Source organism: Mastigoproctus giganteus, chromosome 11, assembly GCF_048544385.1.
Source record: "Mastigoproctus giganteus isolate SK-2022 chromosome 11, ASM4854438v1, whole genome shotgun sequence".
NCBI lineage: Eukaryota > Metazoa > Arthropoda > Arachnida > Uropygi > Thelyphonidae > Mastigoproctus > Mastigoproctus giganteus.
The window spans coordinates 150,896,947-150,921,312 of NC_143585.1; the positions used below are offsets into that span (position 1 = coordinate 150,896,947).

At 38.7% G+C, this 24,366-nt stretch overlaps 1 protein-coding gene across 3 annotated transcripts in view; it reads right to left on the reverse strand.

Annotated features, from left to right (window-relative positions):
• Positions 1-24,366, reverse strand: part of Gcat (Glycine C-acetyltransferase) — a 183,480-nt gene that overhangs the window by 51,500 nt on the left and 107,614 nt on the right. For 2 of the 3 annotated variants that reach the window (XM_090385157.1, XM_090385155.1), the window contains one exon: positions 14,792-14,874. In XM_090385157.1, the coding sequence (XP_090241283.1) occupies positions 14,792-14,874 (83 nt within the window). The remainder of the gene's footprint in view (positions 1-14,791; positions 14,875-24,366) is intronic. The other variant, XM_090385156.1, reaches the window with a different exon arrangement.

Consider the following 24,366-nt stretch of genomic DNA (forward strand, 5'->3'; position numbering starts at 1 on the left):
TTGGATTGAGAAAGGTCCATCAGAATGCCAGCACTGGGATGGACCTTTTATTAATTCGAAGCTAACATACAAAAACCAAGCCCGGTTCTGCTCAAAGAATTTATTCCATTACACCAAAGTAAAAGGAGAAACCTACCCTCAAGAATGGCTAGTGAATTCTCCCACAAAAGGAAAAGTCTACTGTTTTGTGTGCAAACTTTTCTCTAACCAAACTACCTCAACTACAGCTTTAGCTTCTACTGGATTCGATGATTGGCATCACGCTTATCTTGTTCAAACCCAAGGAAACTCTAAAAATCATATAAACTCTATGCCAACAAACTTCACAAGAAAGCATCGTCAAACGCTCACATCAAAACTAGAAGAGCAAATCAAAGCAGAGCAGGATTACTGGAGGCACGTACTTCAGCGAGTTATTGCAGTGATTTACCTTTTGGCAGAACGTGGCTTAGCATTTAGGGGAGATGATGAAACAATGATAACTTTCTTGAATTGCTTGAATTAATTGTCAAATATGATCCCATCCTGTGTGGTCACATAAATCAGTATGGAGGTGAAGGCTCTGGTCAGCCACTGTACCTATCCAAAACCATAAGTGAAGAGGTTATCCAGTTGATAGCTAATAAAGTTCGAGAATCAATACTGAGCAACAGCAAACAAACAGATTATTTTAGTTTATCAGTCATTCAACCCCCAATGTTTCCCATGTTGATCAACTTACTGTCATTGTTAGATATGTTTCTCCTAATGATGGATTACCAGTTGAACACTTGAGTTTTTTTGAACTGAAAGATCACACCAGTGAAAGTATGGCTGAGCTGATACTGAACTACTTCAGTGAACTTGAAATAGATTTCAGTAAATGTAGAGGACAATCATATGACAATGCAGACAATATGGCTGGAAAGCATAACAGCATTCAACAAAAAATTCTGGAAAGGAACAAGTTTGTAAAGTTTATTCCATGCGCTGGACATTCCCTAAATCTAGTTGGACGAACTGCAGTTGACTCGTGCCTGGATGCAGTGAATTTTTTTGGCACAATAAATGAGCTTTGTTTTTTCTCAGCTTCTACAAAAAGATGGGCAGTGCTAAAAAATTTCTTGCCTCCTGAATCAAAAGTTCCTAAACATTTATCAGACATAAGATGGGAGGCTCACGGCAAAGCTACCGCAGCTATTAGTGAAAGTTATGCTAACATTGTTGAAGCCCTTAGTCATATTTACTGTGATGAAAGTGAGAAAGGAGATACTAGACGACAGGCTGAAAATCTTCTGCAGAAAATGGAAGAATTTGAATTCATTTTCATGCTTCACCTTTGGATACATTTGCTAGATTAATTTCATAAAGTTAACAAGGCACTCCAAAGTTCACAAATTTCATTGAGCACATGTGCAAATATTTAGAGTTCACTATTGCAGTTCGTATCAAACACTCGGGCTAATTTTGATGAAATTGAACAGCAAGCAAAATTTAATCTACCGGATGTAGAGTATACAACTGTCAAAAGAAGGCAGAGAGTACGAAAAAAACAAAACAATGATGGGACAACACCCGAAGCCTCGTACGAACTTTCTCCAAGAGACAAGAGTTTAGGGTAAATTCATTTATCCCTATCATGGATGCTCTTGAAGTCAACGTAGACAGAAGTGCAACAGTGTATAGGAGTGTAGCTAGCAATTTTTCATTTTTGGTGAACCTGCAAGCAACTGAGGAACAGATTCACAATGGTGTCGAGATGTTGATGCAAGAGTACTCAAAGGATGTTGACCTTAGTCTGGTCAATGAACTCTTGCATTTTCACCTGTATGTCAAACACGCTCACCTTGAAAAAGAAAATTTCAGCCACCAAGATATGTATAAAATAATATTCCAGGAGAAAATTCGGACAGCTTTTCCAAATGTGGAAACAATTTTCAGACTGTTCCTGTGTTTAATGGTTACTAACTGTACTGGTGAAGCATGCGACTTACTGATTTTAATGATATAATTGATAAGTTTTCATCCAAAAAAGCTCGAAAGAAACTGTTCTGACTTTGTATATGGTGTAATGTTATAACATAGCTATGATTCCCCTATGAATGTTCTGTGTGAACGTCTTCATTAATTCCATACTTTTGTAAACTGATTAAAGGTTATAATTTTATAAACAATCTTTTTATCAATGCTAAAATTTCAGCCACCATTGAAATTATCATTGAGTAGATAAAGAATAGAACGAGGTTTTGTTTCTCATGATCAGATGCTATTAATTTTGGGCCTCCCAAGGTCTCCTAGCCCAGGGCCTCCAGCTGCTTTTATCCGACACTGCCTATAAGTTTTCATTATTATCATCTGGGTCATTATTACTAATTGTTACACAACCAAACAGTATATAAGTTCCAAAACAGATTAATGTGTATAAAAATATGTTGAGACACCAAGTGTTCATATGGCAGTTTTTCATTTTTTGTGATATGAAACACCTGCAACACCTTCATTTGGTATAAAAAGAAATTAATAATTATTGCAAAGTACAAAAGTAAACACAGATAACCCGATAACCCTAAGGCCATGCGCCACAACTGAGGGTAAATAATTGACAAAACTCTACACTGACTGAGACCAGCAACCACAAGCAAAACTGAAAAGGTCTCTTAGAAATCCCCAATTCCAACGAGGTGAAGTTAAAAAATTAGTCACTAAATAGTCAGAATTTTGTTCCCATTTAGTGCTATTTGTGAAACAGAATTTAACATTGGAGCATCATTAACACTGAAATGGCTTACTACTTGAAAAACAAAACAAACATTACAGAATAACATGTTGTTATCTAGCTTCTTTCAATTTCAAATAATGTAGTCACCAGTTAAAGAAGTAATGCATGACCATCTAGATAGAAATGCAGTTATACTCAGTGGTGAGCTATAGGTGGGCTAGCAAGAGCCCACTGTTATTTATTTTATTTTTTTGAAAATTTTCAAGCCCATTGTTGAAACAATCATTTATTTTACAAATGAAATCCTGAATTCAATTATTGAGTATCCAGAGCCAGAACTACGGTGGGGGCCCACTCCCAGCATTTTAATACTGCAAACGACCAGTTATGTGTTTTAAAACTGCTTCATTTTTAATTTAATTGCAGTCAGACAACCTCTGTTTAACGAACTTCTTTATAGCAAAATTTTTTGAATTCCCCTTGGTAATTACATTTAAAATAGTTTCAGTAGAACGGATTTCAAGAGACAACTTTGTACACATTGTTCCCACCTCTGGCCTTTAGGCAGTTACAAAGCACGAATTAAGGGTTAAAGAGATTACCGTTCTGCAATGTTAGTTGTGCCCGTAAAACTTATGCAGCCAGCTATCCCACCTACTGAGAAGTCATGCTAGTCAATTATGCTTTCGATAGCCAGTCATGAGATTTAAGGCATATTCCCGACATGGATAATTGCCTCTGGTCAACCTGTGTCGGGGCTCCCCTTTACTCTGGAAAGCAGTTATCTGTTTTTCGGAGAAGTGAGTGAGCCCTGCCTTTCAGTAAATTTCTCCTGTCTAAGTTTACATGGTCACAGTAGCTGAATATCCGAATGATTCTGACAGTTTAGACAGTATTCAAAAAACTAGTGACAGTAGCAACGTTGAAGGGGGGGGGTGAGGGCAACCAAGATATTAAATAAACTTTCTGAAGATGAAATGGTGGCAGATTTTGAAACTGCATCGAGGCCTTCATTGTGAAGAAAATGTTCCAAAATATAATGGCATAGATATAATAATAATAATAATAAAAAAAAAAAAAAAATCTGTATGCATTATATCCCCAATCTCCAAAAAAACCAGTGCAATTTAAGGATGATTGCTAAAGAACTTGAAGCGGAAATTATAGAGTTCAGTCGTGCATTTGGGCCATAATGGACAGCAATTGCAGTTTTGTGGAATTATCCCACTTTGTGCAAACATTTTGAATCAGAAGTTAAATTTTCAGGATTATTAAACCGACTTTTTTTTTTTTTTTTTTTTGATTTGGTAGTTGTTGGCGCATCGGCTTCTGTGGCCATATTGCACCTCCCAAGGTTTTTGCAGTACTTTGATCCAAGCCCGAGGCGGGAATCGAACCCGCGACCTTTGGGTTGCCGGGTAGGTACTTTACCCACTTGGCTAGCCCGGTCGGCTAAACCGACTTTTAAATCTGGAAATTCTTAATGATTTATCATGATTGACATCCTACAGCCCTGAGTGCCAAGTGATAGTGTCCAAGCGAATTTTCCTAAGCGATATATATAGTGATCTTTCTGAGTGATTTCTTCTGTTTTCTTTCCAGTGCTTTTCTCATCCTCATTTCTTTGTAAGTAGTTCTGTACTTAACAGATCTTGAGTAAGAACCCAGAAAGGAAAATCACCTTTTTTCCCCTAGTATATTTATTATATTTTTACACTAACAAACTAACTTCTCCAACCACTTGGTGGCACCGCTCCTGCCTCCCCCCATGGTGGTGCCGGAAACCTGGGAGGAAAAGCTCTCACTACCAGGGCTAAAAGGAGCAACAGTGGACTGCGATTCATGTCCACCACTAGAGCCAACAGACTCTCAGCATACTGAGACCCGCAGAATGGAAGACGATCTCAATCTTTCAAAAAGAATGAAAAAAGGACTAACAAATCAGAACCACCAGCTTTTCTAATAATGCATTCGTTAGTGACTCAGCCGGTAAGCAAACTCTCTCCCTTTGTCATCCAGAGATGTGTTGAGAATGCAGCAGGTACACCAAAAATGGTGAAAAGGCTCCAGTCAGGAGATCTTTTAATTGAGACCACGCAAGCAAGGCATTCCACCAAATTATTATTAAAAATGTTCTCTATAAGCAGAATTCCAATCAAAGTCATACCACATAACACACTGAACTCCTCAAAAGAGGATTTACTGCATGTCACTGAAGAGTAGATAGTCATGGAACTTCTAGAACAGAAAGTAACTCAAGCAAGAAGAATTATGATGCGGAGGGATGACAAGCTTATTCAAACACATGACCACTAGACTACGGCGGCCTATTAAAACGGTCAGAGGAGTTTTACAAGATAGACAGAATACAAGAAACAGCACCGTAGTCAAGCCCATGACTGCTGAATACGGTGCTGTTTCTTGTATTCTGTCTATCTTGTAAAACTCCTCTGACTGTTTAAATAGGCCGCCGTAGCCTAGTGGTCAGGCGCGCAGGTGCACAAGTACACGTGCCTTGAGTGACCGGGGTTCAAGCCCGTGATTACTGAATATGGTGAACTCCTCTGACCGTTTGGTCGTCCCGGAGTATAAACAGAAAATTTATTTATTATACTGACCTTTAGTACACCAAATTTGCCGACCTCAGTTAAAGCAGGGCTACCTACATTGCCGTATCCGACCATACATTCCAAACCCTTTAAGATGTTTCAAATGCCAAAAGTTTGGTCATTCCCAGATGACACGTGGAGGCAAAACTACTTGTCTTAAATATGGGTCAAAAAATCATTCACAAACAGATTGTACTGCAAAGGCTCCGGAATGTCCAAATTGCAAGAGCGACCATCCAGCATATTCAAAATCATGCGACCTCTGGAAAATTGAAAAAAAGAATACAAAAGTATAAGAGTGAGAACAAGGTCACATGTCAAGAAGCAAGAAAGCAAATACAGTCAACAATCCCAAAACACACGTATGCTTCTGCTACACGAAATTGCCAAGCTGTTTCAGCTCAAACTGAGGTATCAATTCCGCCTAATACACCCACTGCTGAATGGGCGCAATCTGTACTATCAACACATCAACCTATTACCAAAGCTGTTCTAGTTAATGAAATAAGTAATACCCCTATCACAGTTCCGCCTAAAATTTCATCATGTGATAAAATGTTTAATAAATCACGAAGGCAACAAGCCACTGAATTGCAAAATCCAAACTCAAACAGAATGGAATCGGGAGATATAACTGCACACAATGAAACAGTCCTTGATCTTCATGCAGAAGATGATATGGAGACTGGATTTTCACCTGGTCAAACTGATGATGTAGAAGAGAATATAGAATCTGGACATCCCAATTTTCCTAGAAAAGATAAAACGAAACATGACCGTCAAAAGCAAATCACTCACAAGAAACAGACAGACTCGTCTTCCCTCCTCAAACCCAGATAATGCAGTGCATTGTACAATGGAATTGTAGAGGTTTACACAGCAGTACCAATGACATCTATGATTTAATCTCCCTATATAATCTTGAGAGACTAATCTAACTCCAAAAGTAACTCCATCAATCAAAAATTATACCATTTACAGAAAACATAGAAACTCTTCGTTATCTGCATGTGGCACCTCCATAGCCAGGTGGGCAGGAGCAGCAGTGTGTAGCATATGCTTCTTGATTAGACCGAGGTTCGAGCCCATGACCACCAAATATAGAGGATGCGGAAAGGTCGGAATGACCGCCGCATATCCCGGAGCAATATGGCCTTATTGCTAATGCTCCAAATAACAAACAAACAAACAAACAAACTTATCTGCACATGGAGGCGTTGCAATTTTAGTTGAATATAAAATACCTTCTAGGAATATTCCGCTTCAGACCAACTTGGAAGCTGTTGCAGTACATGTATTAGTTGGACAAATTCTAACTCTAGTATCATTGTACCTTCCATCTAACAATATGTGCACTTTCAAAGAACTAGAAGACCTCATTAAACAAATACCACCACCTTTTTGTATCCTTGGTGACTTCAATGTGCATCATCCATTGTGGGGATCAGCCCACATGGACAATAGAGGACACTTGATAGAGACGATACTAGACCAACTGCATCTAACATTACTAAACACTGGTCAAAATACTTATACTCACCTTCCCACGGGATCTGTCAGCAATTAATTTAACAATCTATTCCCCCATATTGTGTCCCAGTATAGAATGGACAGTTTTAAATGATTCATACAATAGCGATCACTTCCCAATTGTATGTAGAATCCAAACACTACAAACCCCGTTTTTTTTGTTTGTTGTTGTTGGATCGGCTTCTGTGGCCATAATGCTTGGTTTGGTTTTGATTTTATTGGCGCATTGGCTACTAAGGCTATAATGCGCCAAGACCAGGTCATTTATAAAAAAATTTAAACTTTCAGTGACCTAATTAGTTAGGTCACTATGTCAAAAGGTATAACAAATATATAAAAGAAAAATGTAAATTTTATATTCGAGTAAAAATATTTATTGATTTTAAAAAGCTAAAAACAGCAGACACATTGTCATTGTCAGATAAAATCTGACTGAGTGTATACGGCTCAGTCAGATGGTTAAAAGCGGTAAAACGGATATTGCTAAAATCTGGACAATCAATTAAAATGTGTCTAATTGATAAAATTGTGCCACAGGACTCACACATAGGAGGGTCATCAGCCCTCAAGGCCATAATGCACCTCCCGAGGTTTTTGCATTACTCTGATCCAAGCCTGAGGCAGGATTCAAATCCGCAGCCTTTGGGTTGCCAGGCAGGCACTTTACCCACCCGGCTACAAATCCTGTGCCCTGATCGTCAGGCAAAATGGAAATTCTCAAAAGCAGATTGGAAAATGTATTCAACCCATCTTTCTTTTGATAGCAAATTGATTAAACTACAACCTCACTTCTGCAAATATGTATTGTCACAGAGTATATTACCAGGCAAATACCGACCACAGCCTCCGAAACAATACCTCAAGCGTCCACATGTAAACACAAAAACCTTAAACACTGGTGGAACGAAGCTTGTACCAATGCCAAAAAGGAAAAAAATAAAGCTTGGAACCTGTTCTGGAAGTTGCCAACAACCTAATTCAATATAAAAGGCTTAAGTCAAAAGCTAGACAAATTAGAAGAAAATCCAAAAGGAAGCATTGATGCAGTTTGCCTCCACTATTACAAAGGACACTAGCAGTCGACTCATTTGGAGAAAGATTTGGCAATTAAATGGCAAATATCTACCTCCTCCTTCTCCATCTTAACGAAAAATAGACAAAAAATATCTTCTTCTGAAGAAATAGCTAATTCCCTTGCAGAGACTTTCTACCAAACATCTGCCACTTCAGCATATGGCAACTCCTTTCTTCAAATCAAAGCTTCAGCTGAAAGGTACAAAATAAAATTCGATACTACCCAATATATTGCCTATAATCAACCGTTTAACCTATTTGAACTGCAAACTGCATTAAATAGATCACCCAACAGTGCAGCTGGACCTGATGGAATATATTATGTAATACTGAAACATATAAACACTACGGCCTTGAATTTACTATTAATGTTCTATAACCGGATTTTTCTCTGAGGGTACACATCCATCTTCCTGGCATCACCCCATTATTTTAGCCTTTCCTAAACCAGGAAAAGATCACTTACTTCCAGAAAATTACCGACCTATCTCTCTATCCAGATGCCTAAGTAAAATCCTAGAAAGAATGATACACAGCCGGCTTACTTGGGTTCTTGAAACTAAAGCACTGATGAACAACAAACGGTTTGGATTCTGAAAAAATAGATCCACTTTGGATCTAATGGTGAAAGCCGAGACTAACATCCATAATGCTTACATCAAAAATATGGAACATCTTGTAATGGTAAGTCTCGATATAGAAAAGGCTTTTGACACTACCTAGAGGTATGGCATATTGCAAGACCTTTATTCCATGGGATTGCGAGGGCACTTACCAGAATTCATTAGAAATTTTCTTCAACACAGAACCTTTCAGGTCCACTATCAATCTGTACTTTCTAGGTCCTACATTCAAGAATAAGGTGTTCCACAAGGATCAGTACTTAGCTCTACCCTTTTTTCACTTAGACTGAACACCATAACACAGAACATCCCCAATACTAGAACTATATATGTATGTTGACGATCTTACTATATCTTGCCATTCACAAAATATTCATACCATTGAAAGATAGCTGCAACTTTCCATAAATAAGTTGGAGACATGGGCACTGCAGAATGGATATCGCTTATCAGAACAAAAAACAATTGCAGTTCACTTCTGCAAAAAACGTAAGCTAGAACCAGAACTCAGATTAAAAAACCATTTGGTCCCTCACCAGTAGTCTTAGCTTCCTAGGCTTAATATTGGACTCCAAACTAAACTTTGTTTTGCATACCACATACCTACAAAATGCTTGTTTAAAGAAACTTAACATCCTTAGGTCCATTTCTGCTATGACATGGGGTGCTGATAAATACACTCTATTACATTTGTATTGGGCTATTATCAGGTCTCTTTTAGATTATGGTACTAGTGTCTATGACTCAGCTAGGAAAAGTGCATTAATCAGACTTAATACCATCCAACAGTGCCCTTCATACTGCTCTGGGCACATTTAGAAAATTCCCTGTCCAGAGTCACTATGGCTGTCTTTCCTTCGTTTACCGTCTCCATATCACTACCGGTTGAATGTAGCAGTTATACTGCAGAGTTATATGCGATCAAATTAGCCTTACAGAATATTAATGCTTTCTACAATGCTAGCAGTATAATTTACACCATTCCATGAGTGCAGTGTCTGCATTGGGCAATCAATTTTCAATATCACATCCCATCAAAAATCAAATCATTTCCTGTTTACACAATTTACGAAGTAGGAATAACTCAGTGAAATTTTGCTGGATTCCAGGGCATTCTGGTATTAGAGGTAATGAGAGAGCAGATCAGGCAGCCAAAAAAATCAAACAATACAATACAATACCATATAAAGATTATTTGAAGCATATAAAAAAAGTCTGTACATTTTGGTGGACAGAAATATGGAAGTCACAAAGGAATAATAAATTGCTCCAAATCAAAGAAGAACCAGCATTATGGATTCCAGCTTCAAACAAAATAGACAAGATGAAGTTGTACTAGCAAGACTAAGGATAGAAGATACACACCCAACCCATATGTTTCTACTCATGGGGGATGACCCACCTCGATGCACGCATTGCACATTACCAACTTACAGACAAGCATATACTTTTAGTTTGTCCTCACTATTCCCATGTCAGAAAAAACGTACTTTCCACTCTCAATCACAACTGCAAGAACCATTATCTCTTAATGGTTCTTGCAGTAATTATTGCAATAGTTCTTGCAGTAATAACTGCAAACAGTTAAATTAATTATTTGAACTATCAATGCTATTAATAATTTGAAAAATTCTGAAGGAAATTATGAAGCTAAAATTTAAAGCATGTTGAAGAAGAAAGAATTTGAAGGAATCAAAATCGAAAGTAAGAACACATTTAAAAAATTACTTTGTGACAAGCTATTAAACTGTATTGTGTTATCCTTAAAGGATCAGTTATTAATGCAACAGAGTAATTTTAAATTCAATAAAGAAAATAATGATAACATTGACAATGAGGAATTGAAAGAAATTTTAAACATATGCTACCTGAAATCGCGGAATGTGGAAGAACTTTTGTCTCCATGGCAAAAGGCATGAGAGCCATGGCATGAAAAACGAATAAGAAATTTAAGTTTTCTAATAAAATATGAAATAGAAATTAATGATTTTAGAGACCTTGTTGGACAGTTTATCTTTAAACTCGAGTGAAATTCCCTTTTCAATTAAAAAACCATAAATATCCTTGAAACCATTGCAATCAGCAGTGCTGAAGCTGAACGAGCTTTCAGCAAAATAAATAATATTGTAACAATAAAAAGAACATGTTTGACAATTAAACATGTTGCTGATATGATGACCAGGGCGCCTCCGTAGCCAGGTGGGAAGGAGCAGCAGTGCGTAGCATACGCTTCTTGATTAGACCAGGGTTCGAGCCCGTCACCACCAAATACGGAGGATGCGGAAAGGTCAGGGAATGACCACTGCATATTCCGGAGCAATATGGCCTTAGTTGCTAATGCTCCTAAAAACCAAATAACAAACAGATATGATGACCATATATCTAAATGGAAAACCATTGCTTCAATTTGAGCCAGATCATTAAATAAAATCTTTCCTCTGTAATCATCGCTCAACTATTGAGCAAAACAGAAGATTGACAACAAATATTAATAAAGAAGTAAATTCTCTATGGCAATTCTTAGAATAAACTTTTACCAGGTACCACCGAGTTGTAGAATGGTACTCCCTTTAGCTCTCTTAATTCGCACAGCAGCACTAATTGCATGAAGCCCAGAAATGCGAACAGTGCGTACCGAGTTAATTCTCTCCTAATCCGTTCGCTATATGAAAATTTTCTTCGCTCAATGGAAAGAATTTTAAATGTAACTTCTAAGGGAAATTCAAAATAATTCACTATAAAAGTTAACAAAGGTCCACCTGAGTAATTTAGAATTATAAAAATGGTTATACAGTTTTATACAGAAAATATCTTAACAATATACAGTGAAAAATGCAAATTTCGTTAAATAATTTTAAGCTTATTTGAATAGTAGGTAAACGTGTGAAAAAATTTACGGAATATTACAAATGTCGAAGTGCACTGCAACCAAATGTTGCACGTCACTGTTAATAAAGGTGCCGGTACGTGGTACCGTACCGTCCCAAAAAAAGCACTGATTATCAGTATTTCGAAATATTATTATTAAAATAAAGGACCATGGATTTGTGGCTGAAAAAAGAAACTTTAAAACTAGAAACAAGTACTTCTAACATTGCAGCTGTGATTGATGAAAATGAACAGATATATTGTCACACTTCAAAGTGAGGATGAACAATTGCAGCCTTTTGTTCCCCAAAAATCCAAAGTGAAAAAACAGGAACCATCTAATAAAAGACCAAAATGAAAGTATGATGACAGTTATGAACTTCGCTTTACATGTGTTGGAAATAAAGATGCTCCTGATGCAGAGTGCTTCTTATGTAATAAAATATTAGCAAACAGGTCTTTGGTTCCCGCTAAACTTGTGTTTCGTAAGTTCTGTCAATATATTGTGAGATGAAAAGTGTTCAGTGACTAAAAAAAGTTTGGGAAATGCAGGTCTAAAGTATTATCTGTAACTAAGGCTGATTTTAATTCAGCAAAAGCCGAACAAGTGGTGGGAAAGATCATCAATACTGCTGCTGGTTAAAGGGACTCACATCTGGTGAGTATGGGCTTGACAACCCAGGGTCCTGAGCTGGATATCATCATTCTTCCCTTTCTTCATGATTCCCTTCTGATTCTCTCTCTCAGGGTAATTCAGAAATTTTTTCGAGTAAGGCAGTTCGAGTACCGCCTTAGTGGAACCAAACGCGGCTCCATCACGCTGGGAAACCGGTATAATAATAATAAATAAATTAATAGTAATAAAAAATTAATAAATAAATAAACATCGTGAAATTTGCTCCAAGGGACCTACCTACGCCAAGGTTGGAGTGGCAGCTAAGGCAGATTGTGGCGTCATCTGGCTTCACTCCCAGGAACTACCACTGGACATAAGCCGAAGCTAAACAGGTCCACCTCCATAGATGTTGCAGAGAAATATTAATCATACTGCATCGAGTGTGGGGCAGGATAAAGTCACTCGCGTTCAGGCCATAGGCAGAGGGGTCAGTTCGAAAAATCAGATACGGTCTCTCGAGGAAGAGAGTGGAGCAAGTGGCGCTGTCCCCCCCCGTATGGCTACCACAAGAGAAGGGCAAGACCATCCAGGAAGGGAAAAAATGCCAACACATGAAGTGAAGCATCGAAATGAATACGTACAAAATGAATACATACGAAATAACGAAGCTGGAGACCGATATGACAACTTACAGGGAGAGACTACATACCAAGTGATTGAAACAATTCCCGGATATTCAGGTCACCAAACAGTGAATAGAAGACCAGAGAAGGACCATCATCACAAACAACCTGATAGCTCCTGCAATCTTGGAAAAAAATCGAGCAGGATGTGAGCAATCAACTACAAAGGATAAAGAATGCGGAACCAGAAGCGGAAGAACATACCACCACTGAACCAGAGGAGGAAGAGCAAGAAGAAATACAACCCACAGGAGCTGAAGTGAAAAGATATGAGGTCATGATATCCAGAATAGAGGACGAGTAGAAAAAGGCCCTAACAGAATTCGAAGAAATGGACCCCACAAAGATCACATGATACCAAAGCAGAGGCCGAATATAACCTTGTGGAGAGTTACAGACCACCTTAATCGGCACATAATACTGCATTACCTCAACAGCAATGGTGAAGCACTGGAGGCCATCCACACAGCCATGTATTGTGTTGCAGTAGCAGCCATGAGGATTAATGGAAGAGAAACGAGAGACCACGAGCAGAAAACTGAAAACAGAAGGAACCGCCAGCTTGGGAAAGAAGACTTCAGCAGAAGATAGAAGAATTAAGAGTCAAGATAGGCCAACTGAGCCAGTACCAACGGGGCAATAGGAGTAAAATTAATTGGAAAAGTGAAGAGCATCCTCAAGAGAGACGGCATCCACTGCAAACATGAGGCAAAAAAAAATCAGAGAATAGGAGAGTATTTAGACACATTGAAACAGAACCTCCTTAAACTCAGCAAGAGACTATGCTGATATAAAGCGTGCTACCAGAGGAAAATAAACAACTGAATCTTCGATGAGGACAAAAGAGGCTTCTACGGGAGTCTTGGAGAAAACGGGAAAGAAGGGAATGGACCATCCGAGCAGAAGACGATTGAGGAGTTCTGGGGAAACATATGGAGCAGGGAAGTAAGACATAATAAGTGAGCTCCATGGATAAAACTAGAACGCAAGAAAACCAAAGACGTACAAGAAATGAGAGGGTGGGAGATTCGGGAAGAAGAAGTAAAACATATGATCAAGAACTCTCACAACTGGCGAACTCCAGGAATAGATAACATCCACAACTACTGGTACAAGAAGCTCACTTGCATACACAAGTACCTGGCAGAGCAATTCACCCAAATGATAAGGCACCCAGAGACAATTCCAAAGTTTCTCACTCAAGGAATCACATATCTGAAGCCAAAAGACAAAGTTACAAGAAACCCAACTTGCCTCCTAACAATGTACAAGATCCTTACCAGCTGCATAACCAGGAAGATATCAGACCATGGAGAGCAAGAACATAATGGCCGAACAGAAGAAAGGATGCAAGTGGCTGAACAAAGGATGCAAGGAGCATCCTTTGCTCAGCAGCTTGTATCGAGCAATGCAAGGAACATCCTTTGCTCATTTTATTCTCAAAAGATGATGCTTTATGGAGATGTGGAAAAGTTCATAAGATCAAATATATATTTGTAAATCAAAAGTGCAGTGTCAAAAATTTTTGTGAACACCTTTTAATTTGGTCAGAAAGGGCCTTTGTTTTGTGTGTGTGTGTGTGTGTGTGTGTGTGTGTGTGTGTGTGTGTGTGTGTGTGTGTGTGTGTGTGTGTGTGTGTGTGTGTGTGTGTGTGTGTGTGTGTGCGCGCGCGTGCACACGCACATGTGTTTTGTGAACCACCTGTTTCCATTTTAAGAAAATTTCAGGTAAGTAAGTCTGAAACATCTTTTTGTCCTGCATTTTTTTTTTTTCCAAACCAAAAGGGCCCAAAATTTATTCCTGTTTTGTTCTGTTTCTGTTCCTGCCCACCTTAACTCTATTACAAGCGAAATACCTATTATGAATAGGCTGAATGTTTGCTTTTCTTCCCCCTTTTTTCTGTTGTGATCATATACCATACTCATACTTGACATAAAATACAATAAACAGCCATAATAAAAGTGTGTTGGGTAGGCACTTCCATGATGACTGTTATCAAAAGAGATCTGAACTACTAACACATTTAAAAATTAAAATAAATTGTTTCTGTAAGTGTTTACATGTTAAAACACCTGAAAAAACAAAAATACCTGCTGCTCCACCCAAAGCTTTACCTAAAGTAGAATTGATAATGTCCACCTCTCCAGAGATATCAAAATACTCTTCAGTTCCCCTATGAAAAATGAAGAGCTGAATACAGATAAGCATGTTTATAAAGATTAAAAAGTAATAGAAACTGAAACAAACAATCATAAAAATGAAAACTTTTATGGTGTGCATTTACAACAGGTAAAGCCACAGCCCCCACCTAGTTCATTGATTAAATGAAGGAATTATTTTTAGATCATTTGTTCAAGGTCCAGATTTTCTGTCATTAATCATCCAAATGGCAAAGAGGAAATTTCATACAAAGTGACTCACACAAATACTACACTGCATTTGATGGAGGGAAAAAAATGATATTTGGAATCAATTCCAAAAGTATACTAAAGCTACCGAAATAATCTTGTGTACATTGCAGCAAGTGCTATTTAGGGGCTGTATTTGTGAAATAAAATGGCAAAAGAGGATAAATTCAATTAAAATGCATACAAGGAATAAGGTAGGATTTTGTCTGCCGGAGGGCAGGTGAAATCCTGAATTCTTCTTAATTCCTTTAACAGGAGAGAATCCTTCTACAGGGATGGGATACACAAATAGAAAGGGTGCAAGAATATTTGCTGATGATAGAAGCAGTCTTAAGTGAGTTGGAAAACTGCTTGGGGAGGGGGAGAATACACAGATGAATAGATTAACAATAGCTACATGCAGAAGTGAAAGTGATTCTTGCACTGCTTCTATTGGAACATGCAGCAGCTCAAAAAAGAAAGGTACTGGGGATTTCAAGGTTTGTTGGAGTCATCGTGGCAAATGATGACTGCCAATGCTAGGAGCTTAGTAAATAAAATCGATGAATTTCAAGTGCTCGTCAAGGTATCAAATACAGACATTGTTGGGATATCAGAGACGTGGTGTCACTCAGATATAAGGAATGCAGAATTTGAATATGGGGAGTAAAAGTATATAGAAAGGACATGGTGCGTAGCGTTTCACTTCAAACAGCACTGGAGGTTACCTCCAATTCCGCATAGTAACTCCATGATGAACACATAACTCTGTAAATGCCAGACAGTATGGGATAGTGAGCAGAGGCGGATTTAACGGCGGGCACACCGGGCGCGCGCCCTGGGCCCGACTTCTGAAGGGCCCACGCAAAAACCCAACAAATTAGTTGAACATATTAGTTCAACTAATAGTTAAACTAATATGTTCAACTATTAGTTCAAAACTTTGTGATTATTATTATGCTATTATAAATTATATTATACATATATAATTATAAATATAATAATAATATATTATATTCAAATTTTATTGGAAATAAAACATTAATAGTACACGATATTTTTTATTTATTTAAAAAAATGGTTAACATGTATTTTTATTTTCCCTGTCTCTCTCTTTTTTTTTTAAGGGGCCCAATATTTCTTCTGCGCCCGGGGCCTCAACCGACCTTAATGCGCTCCTGATAGTGAGTGTGTGTAAGGATAGTGTAAAGTGCAAAGTGCTTTCGTGTCTAACAGCACCAAGGGTTTCCCCCATCTCTGTGTAGCTTTCATTGTGGGTGTCACAGTTCACTGTTAAGGCCAGAGATTCAAAAGTGTGTGGGCTATGTATATGTGTAGTTTTATGTACTGTTGTTCTTCTGGCCATTTAGCCATTGGGCCCCTATTGGGACCCACTGTTGCCCACACTTGGCCTAAAGGAGGCAGACCAGATACCCAGTAGCTCTATATTTTACTCTGGCAGGCCGGCCCTGCCACCTAGTTTCCCGAGATTTCAGTGGCTAGGACCTATGTAAAAAAAAATAATAATAAAATAATAATAATAATAAAATAAATAAATAAATAAATAAAAATAAAATAATAGTGAGGGTGTAGGATAGTGTTGGGTTTGTCTGTTGTTCATCCAGCCTCTTAACCTAGTGGCCTGTGGGACACCACTGATCCCAAATTACCAGAGGGATCCCAAATTACCATCCTTTGCCAGAGGGAGGCAGACCGGCTCAGTAAGAAGAAATAGACTATAGCAAGGTGAACCCTGCCATTGCCTAAGCTTACTAGGGAGGGCCACAAAAAAAAAAAAAAAGTAGCACATGGGTAGCTGAGGTGCTTGCCTGAATGGAAGGAGTGACAATGGAAACTCCTGAGTAAGGAAGACCATTTTCACCTGGGGGGGGGGGAGAGGAGTTGAAAAGATGTGGTGGTATTAGACACAAGGTGAAAGGTTGGGTGGGAACAACCCAAGTTGGGGGGGGGGATATTAGAGAATCCACAGAGTGGGGAGAGAAGAAAGGACGTAAGGAAAGGAATCTCTATGGTTGTATGTTGCCTCTGTGGGCGTGTTGATCCCAACCCAACCTGGACTAGCCAAACAGTACCATCATCTCACGCCGTGCTGGCTAAGAAAGCAAACAACATGGCATCCAAAGGGATGGTCCAGAAGGGCCCAGGACCCCCTGGAAATCAGTCTTGTCAGGTGAGGAACTGAAAGAAACATGCAATTTGTTCCATTCACACACATCTCTCATACTAGGAAATATACTGAAAACTCATACTGTAACTAGGAAATCATCATCATCATCAGCTATTTTCAATCCACTGCAGGATGAAGGCCTCTCCAGCAACTTTCCAGTTCCTTCTGTTTTGAGCACTGGCCATCCATTTACTACTCGAAAACTCATGAATTTCATCTATCCATCTCCGCCTTTGTCTTCCAGGTTTTCTTCTAGCTCCTCTTGGATACCATTCTGTTATTTTCTTAGTCCATCTGTCATCATGTCTTCGAGCTATGTGTCCTGCCCAAGACCATTTTAGTTCTTTAGTTTTGATAAGAATGTCCTTTACTTGAGTTTGCTGCCTAATCCATGTGTTTCTCTTCTTATCTAACAGTCTGATTCCCAATATGATTCGTTCCATTCTTCGCTGTGTAGTTCTCAGCGTCTCTTCCATTCTTTTGGTGAGTGCCCAAGTTTCACTTCCATAAGTCATGGTGGGGAGTATACATTGATTCATTATTTTACGTTTCAGACAAACTGGGATATTGCTCTTCAGTATGTGACTATATTTCCTGAATGCTATCCATCCAAAATTTATTCTTCTCTTGACTTCCAGCCATTTATCATTATTACAGCTAATAACTTGTCCCAGATAAGTATATGACTCCACCTTTTCAATTACTGCTCCTTCAATCATTATTTCCCTTTCCGTGGCATACTTGTTCATCATTACTTTTGTTTTAGCCATATTCATCTTTAGTCCAAAATCCTTACTAACTGTGCATAACTGATTAAGATTTTCCCCTAATTCTTTGGGATCGTGGCTTATGACCACAATGTCATCTGCAAATCGTAAATGGTTTAGGTACTCTCCGTTCACATTGACTCCTTTCTGCGACCAGTCTAATCTTCTGAAAGCTTCCTCAAGGGCAGCAGTAAACAGCTTCGGAGATATTGTCTCCATGTCGAACTCCTTTCTCGATTTTAAATTTGCTACTGTCTTTGTCTAGTCTAATAAAGGATGTAGCACTCTCATATATTTTCTTCAAAATCATAATATATGGAGTATCTATGCCTTGTCTTTCCAGTGCCCGAAACATTGCCTTATGCTGTATGGAGTCAAATGCCTTTTTATAATCCACAAATGCCAGGCATAATGGTGTTTTATATTCATTTGCTTTCTCCATTAGCTGTGATATTACGTGAAGGTGATCCATAGTTGAGAATCCTGTCCTAAAGCCAGCTTGCTCTTTCGGTTGATTCTCATCAAGTATTCTTTCTAATCTGTTAGTAATGACCCTTGTGAACAACTTGTAGATATGGGATAACAAGCTAATTGGTCTATAATTTCCAATTTCTGATTTATCTCCTTTCTTATGCAGCAAAACTATGATTGCATTATTCAACTGCTTAGGCATCACACCTTTTCTAATGCACTTTGTGAAGAGCCTTGCCAGTTTTTGTGTTATGTCTCTTCCTCCCAATTTTAACAACTCTACAGTAACTTCATCTTCCCCCGGGGCTTTCTGATTCTTCATTTTCTTCAATGCATGTTCTACCTCATCAGGAAGAATATCAGGTATGTCGTATGTGTTGCTACTTTGCAATCCATCTTCCCCACTGCTGGTATCATTCCCTCGCTCCTTGTATAATTCTCTATAGTAGTCTTCTGCTATTTGAATTATGCCTTCTCTACTATTCGTAAGTACACCATCGCTATTCTTCAGTTTCAGTATCATTTGTCTTTCTGTATTACTGCTCATGGCTGCTGATTTAAATCCTTTGTTTTCCCTTAATGCTTGTTCTACTTTTCTTGTGTTAAATCTTCTTATGTCCTCTCTGAGTCTCTTTCTAATGGCTTTGCATAACTCAGTATACTCAATTTTCTCCCTGTCAGTGTTTTTCTTGCTCTTCATTTGTCGTCTTTGGTTCATCATGACAAGTGTTTCTTGACTAATTTTTTCTTCTTTGGATTTCTGTTTCCCTATAGGTTTCTTGGGCTTTATCACTTTCAGAAAGTTGTAATATTCCTCCTCGATATCTTGGTCCTGAGCAGTCTGCAGAAGCTCAAACTTGTTCTTAAGTTCCAGTACATACTGCTTTTTCTCCTCCTCTGTTATTTCAAAGACCTTTGTATTATTTATTCGAGTCAGTTTTTTCCTTTCCTTTCCTACATCTATATCAAGTGTACATCTTACCATTCTGTGATCACTTCCAACATTTACCTTATTCAGGACGGTAACATCATTCACAATATATCTTCTGTTAGTGAGGATGAAGTCAATTTCATTAGTTGTTAATCCATTTGGACTCTTCCATGTCCACTTTCTGTTCACCCTTTTCTTGAAAAAAGTGTTCATTACTGACATTCCTTGAGATTCTGCAAATTCCACAAGTCTTTCACCTCTTTTATTTCTTTCACCAATTCCAAAATTTCCTATAGTTCCTCTTTCTGAGCTGTTTTGCCTTTTTCCAACCTTAGCATTGAAGTCCCCCATGATAATAGTGTAGTGGGTTTTCTGCTCATCTACAAGACTCTCAATTTCAGTGTACATTTCTTCAACCTCTTCATCATCATGGCTCGATGTTGGTGCATAAATCATTATAATCTTTAGCTTGTACCTCTTAGAAATCTTGAGTATTAGTCTTGACACCCTTGGTGATGTACTTTTGAATTCCAAAATGTTGTTTTTAAAATCTTTATGGACCAGAAACCCAACTCCACCTTCACTCCTTTCACTGTTTCCATTGGTGTACAGCAGATTTCCACTTGATAAACTTATAAGTGATTCATTTCTTCTTCTTGTTTCAGCCAAACCGATGATATTCCAATTCACATTGTCTAATTCCTTTTCCAGTTCTAATATCCTGTCTTCACCGATGAGTGATCGTACGTTATAACAGGCCAAGTTCAATTTCCGTGCATGGCAGCCTGGTCGTACCCAGAGATTCTTAGCACCCTCTGCTTCCACTCTGATCCTCTCGCTGCCGTAAGAGGGAGAGTGAAAGCTGCTGGGGACTGAGGGCCATTTGTATTGTTGTGCTCTCATTGCTGGAGGGTTTGGTCTTTTCCTCTTCACGCTGACCAGGCGTCTTGAAGAGAACCACTCTACACGTTCGTTGCCACCTAAGTGACGTAACAGGGCTTACCATCGAGAAGGTGTGCATGAGTGGATTTTAGGGAGGCAGGCCAACCGGACTTCTCCTAAATCTTCTGTAATAGAGAGATATTGGATCCATCAGTGTTTTAGGAAACTAGGAAATACCTACCCCAAATGGGGTACTAGCCCCATTTGGGGTAGGTATTTCCTAGTTACTTCGCCTTTAGTTAAGTCTTCCCGGCTTGTTTTCCGCAATTTTTGGAGAGCTGTGGCTATTACCTTGTTTTCCTGTCTGATGTTGTTAGTCAAGTCCAGGGTAATACCCAAACATTAGGCAAGTATTCCTTTTTTGAGTCTAATACAGACCCCTTTGTGCAACTTATAAGGCCATGGTTCTGGCTAATGCTTGCAGGGCTGGGGTACTTACAGTACAGTTGGCTCTGGTGGTGGCAAGTAGAATAGCTCTTCGAATTGCATCTAAATCTGCTTTGTTTCTAACTAATGATGTTCTTTTGTACCAAATTCCAGCTCCATAAGAGATAACTGGAAGGAAAACACACACACACACACACACACACACACACACACACACACACACACACACACACACACACACACACACACACACACACACACAGTGAAACTTCTCCTAACGGACACCTCTCTTTAATGGACATCTCTCTACAACGGACATTTTCAAATTCCCCAACTCACCTCCATTGGTTTTAACGTGTTTTCAGCTTCCAGACAATCCTAACCATACAGCCAACACGCTTGATCTTTTTCTCACAAACAACTCTTCTAAGTACACGGTTGAAGTGAGTGGTCCTTTAGGCACCTCAGATCACAACTTGGTGATTGTCTCTTCTCCAATGGAGCCTTTATCTCATAGCTACCCCCCAACCTTGTGTTGTTTGTCATTAGAAGAATGCAAAATGGGGTGATCTGTGAGATTTCTTTTCCTTGGTCGGATTACTGTTTCAAAACTTCTGATGTCAATGTTTGCTCAGATCATGTCAGTGAAATTATTCTTGTAGGAATAGAATACTTTATTCCACATTCCACCTTAAAATCTCGTCCTTTATCTATACTATGGTTTTCCAATAAATGTCATAAGGCCATTCAGGAGAAGAATGCTGCATATTGTAATTGGCTTGTTTCCAATTCTTCAGTTTCATTTTCTGCTTACACCAAAGCTCGCAACAATTGTAAAGCAGTTATTAATCAGTCCAAACTATATTTTGAACAGGCTAAGAGTAGAAAACTTGCTTCTTGCCTAATGGTAGCCGAGCATTCTGGTCTCTTGGCAAAGCTATTGGCCGCAACTTTTGCCCATCTCTGCTCCTACCTCTGTCCAAACCAGATGGTTCTGTTGTCACTTCAGCCAAGGATAAAGCTGACCTGCTAGCATCCCATTTTTCTACCAACTCGTGTATTAATGATCTTGTTAAAACACCTTCCACCATTCCCACCACGTTCCATTCAGTGCCTCCTGTGGTCTTCTGTCAAAAGGATGTCAAAAGGATTTTGAGGAATCTTGATGCTCAGAAAGCTCCAGGTCCTGATGGTGTTTCTCCACTTGTTCTCAAAACCTGTGCTCCTGAACTTACTCCTGTTCTTTGCCGCATTTTCTCACTTTCTTATTCCAAAGGTGTTTTTCCTTCCGCCTGGAAATTTGCTCATATCCAGCCAGTTCCTAAAAAGGCGACAAATCCCACCCATCCAATTTTCATCCCATTGCAATAACTTCTACTCTTTCTAAAGTAATGGAGAAATCAATTAACTGCCAACTCAAACTACCTAGAAACCTTCCATCTGATCAACGACCGCCAGTATGGATTCAGTCAGTGTCGATCCACTGGTGATATTCTGGCTTATGTTACCCATTTATGGACAAATTCAATGGAAAAGTTTGGTGAAACACAAGTAGTTGCTCTTGACATCTCAAAGGCTTTTGATCGTGTTTGGCATAAAGGTCTTCTAAACAAGCTTCCATCTTATGGTTTGCCAACTGTTTTTAGTAATTGGTTTTCCAGTTTTCTCTCTGATTGCTCACTGAGGGTGATGGTAGATGGCTCTCTGTCTTCTAAATTCTCCACTAATGCCGGTGTCCCTCACTCTTTTCTTCTTGTATATTAATGGCCTTCCATTGACTGGAAATCCTATCCCTAGTTTTGCCGATGGTAGCACATTACATTCGAGTTTCCATTTTGAGAAACCTTGCCCTGCTCAATCAGCTTCAACTTCTCGAATATCCGCTACCAATTCCTTAAATGCCGATCTCCAGTAGTGCAAAGACAACTTAGTTGATTTCAATCGTTCTAAAACTCAGTAAAACTCGCATAAAGGATTCTTCTGCTCCTATTCCTATGCTTATCTTTGGTGACATTCCGATTTCTAGGCAAGTTGATATATCTCTTTTGGGGATTACCCTGACTTCTAATCTCTCTTGGCACAAGCACATTACAAATATTTCTTCCTCTGCATCTAAAAAACTTGGTTTTCTCTTTTGCTCTCAGCGTTACTTTTCTTCCAAACAGCTGTTCACTCTGTACAAATCGCAAATCCGCCCTATCATAGAATATTGTTCCTACATCTGGGGCGGTGCCCCAAAATCTCTCTGAGGCTTCTAGATTCCATTCAGAAGAGGGTAGTTAGGTTAATTGATGACTCATCTCTGAGTCTCTCCACTTGTTGTCTCAAAGACGTACTGTTTCTGATGCATGCATTTTCTACAGATATTTCCATGGTCACTGTTCTTCTGAATTGGCTTCTATAATTCCCGCTCTCTCTCTCTTTCAAAACAGTCCGACCATATGCCGCCATCCATTTACTTTTCAACTTCAAACTCACAGAACCAACTTTTCATCTTCCTTGTTTATTCATCCAACTGCCATTTTCTGGAACAACCTTCCTTCATATGTATTTCCTGAAAATTAGTCTACAGTAGTTCAAGTCTAATGTCAACAAATATCTTCTCAACCTCCAATCCAAGCATGGTAATAAGTACTATAGGTTCTAATACCTCTCGTTTTTGGAGTATTTTTATTGAAATTTACCTTTTATTTTGCATGTACCTATTTATATTTTCCATTTTGAATACGTCTGATGTGGTCAACATTCCTCCATTTATACTCTAATCTACTTATCTATATTCCAATATGGTTGTTGGCTATTTCTGCTATTATTGGCAATGCCCCTTGTCCATAATCCATACCAATTTTTTAATTATCATTCTTTTCAAGCCGTTACTATTCACTAGAAATACTTGTTATTAATGTATTATATATACTACTAATACACATAATTTAGAGCGCGTACACACACACACACACACACACACAAAATTTCTTAGTTTGTTTTAAATGTTTCAATGCAGCAAGGGCAAGTTATTGCTATGGATAAAGGGATGGTTAGGTGGAAGAAGACAGAGTGGTTATCAGTGGAATTCCCAGGGTTCAGTGCTGGGCCCATTGTTGTTTTCAATATTTATCAATGGTATTGATGAAGCTATATCAGGCTTAATGTCTAATTTGCAGATGATACAAAGATTAGCAGGGTGGTTAACAGCAGTCATCAGGGTGTGCTACTGCAACAAGATCTAGGAAAATTGGGTCGATAGGCTGAGAAATGGCAGTTGAAGTTTAACATCACAAATGTAAGGTACTACACATGGGTAGTAGTAACCCCAGAGTAACTTATCAACTGTTTGGTACTACACTCAGGGTAGTGGAAAATGAAAAGGACCTGGGGTAATTGTGCAGTCAGACATGAAATTCTCTGAGCAGTGCAGACATGCTGCCAGGATAGGATGTGGGGTTTTGTCAATGATATATAGAAACTTTGCTATAAGGAAGGAAGTGATTATCACAGGGATAAGGAAGTGATATGACACTGTATAAGGCCATGTTTAGGACATATCTTGAATACTGTATACAGGTCTAGTGGCCTCACTTTAGGAAGGATG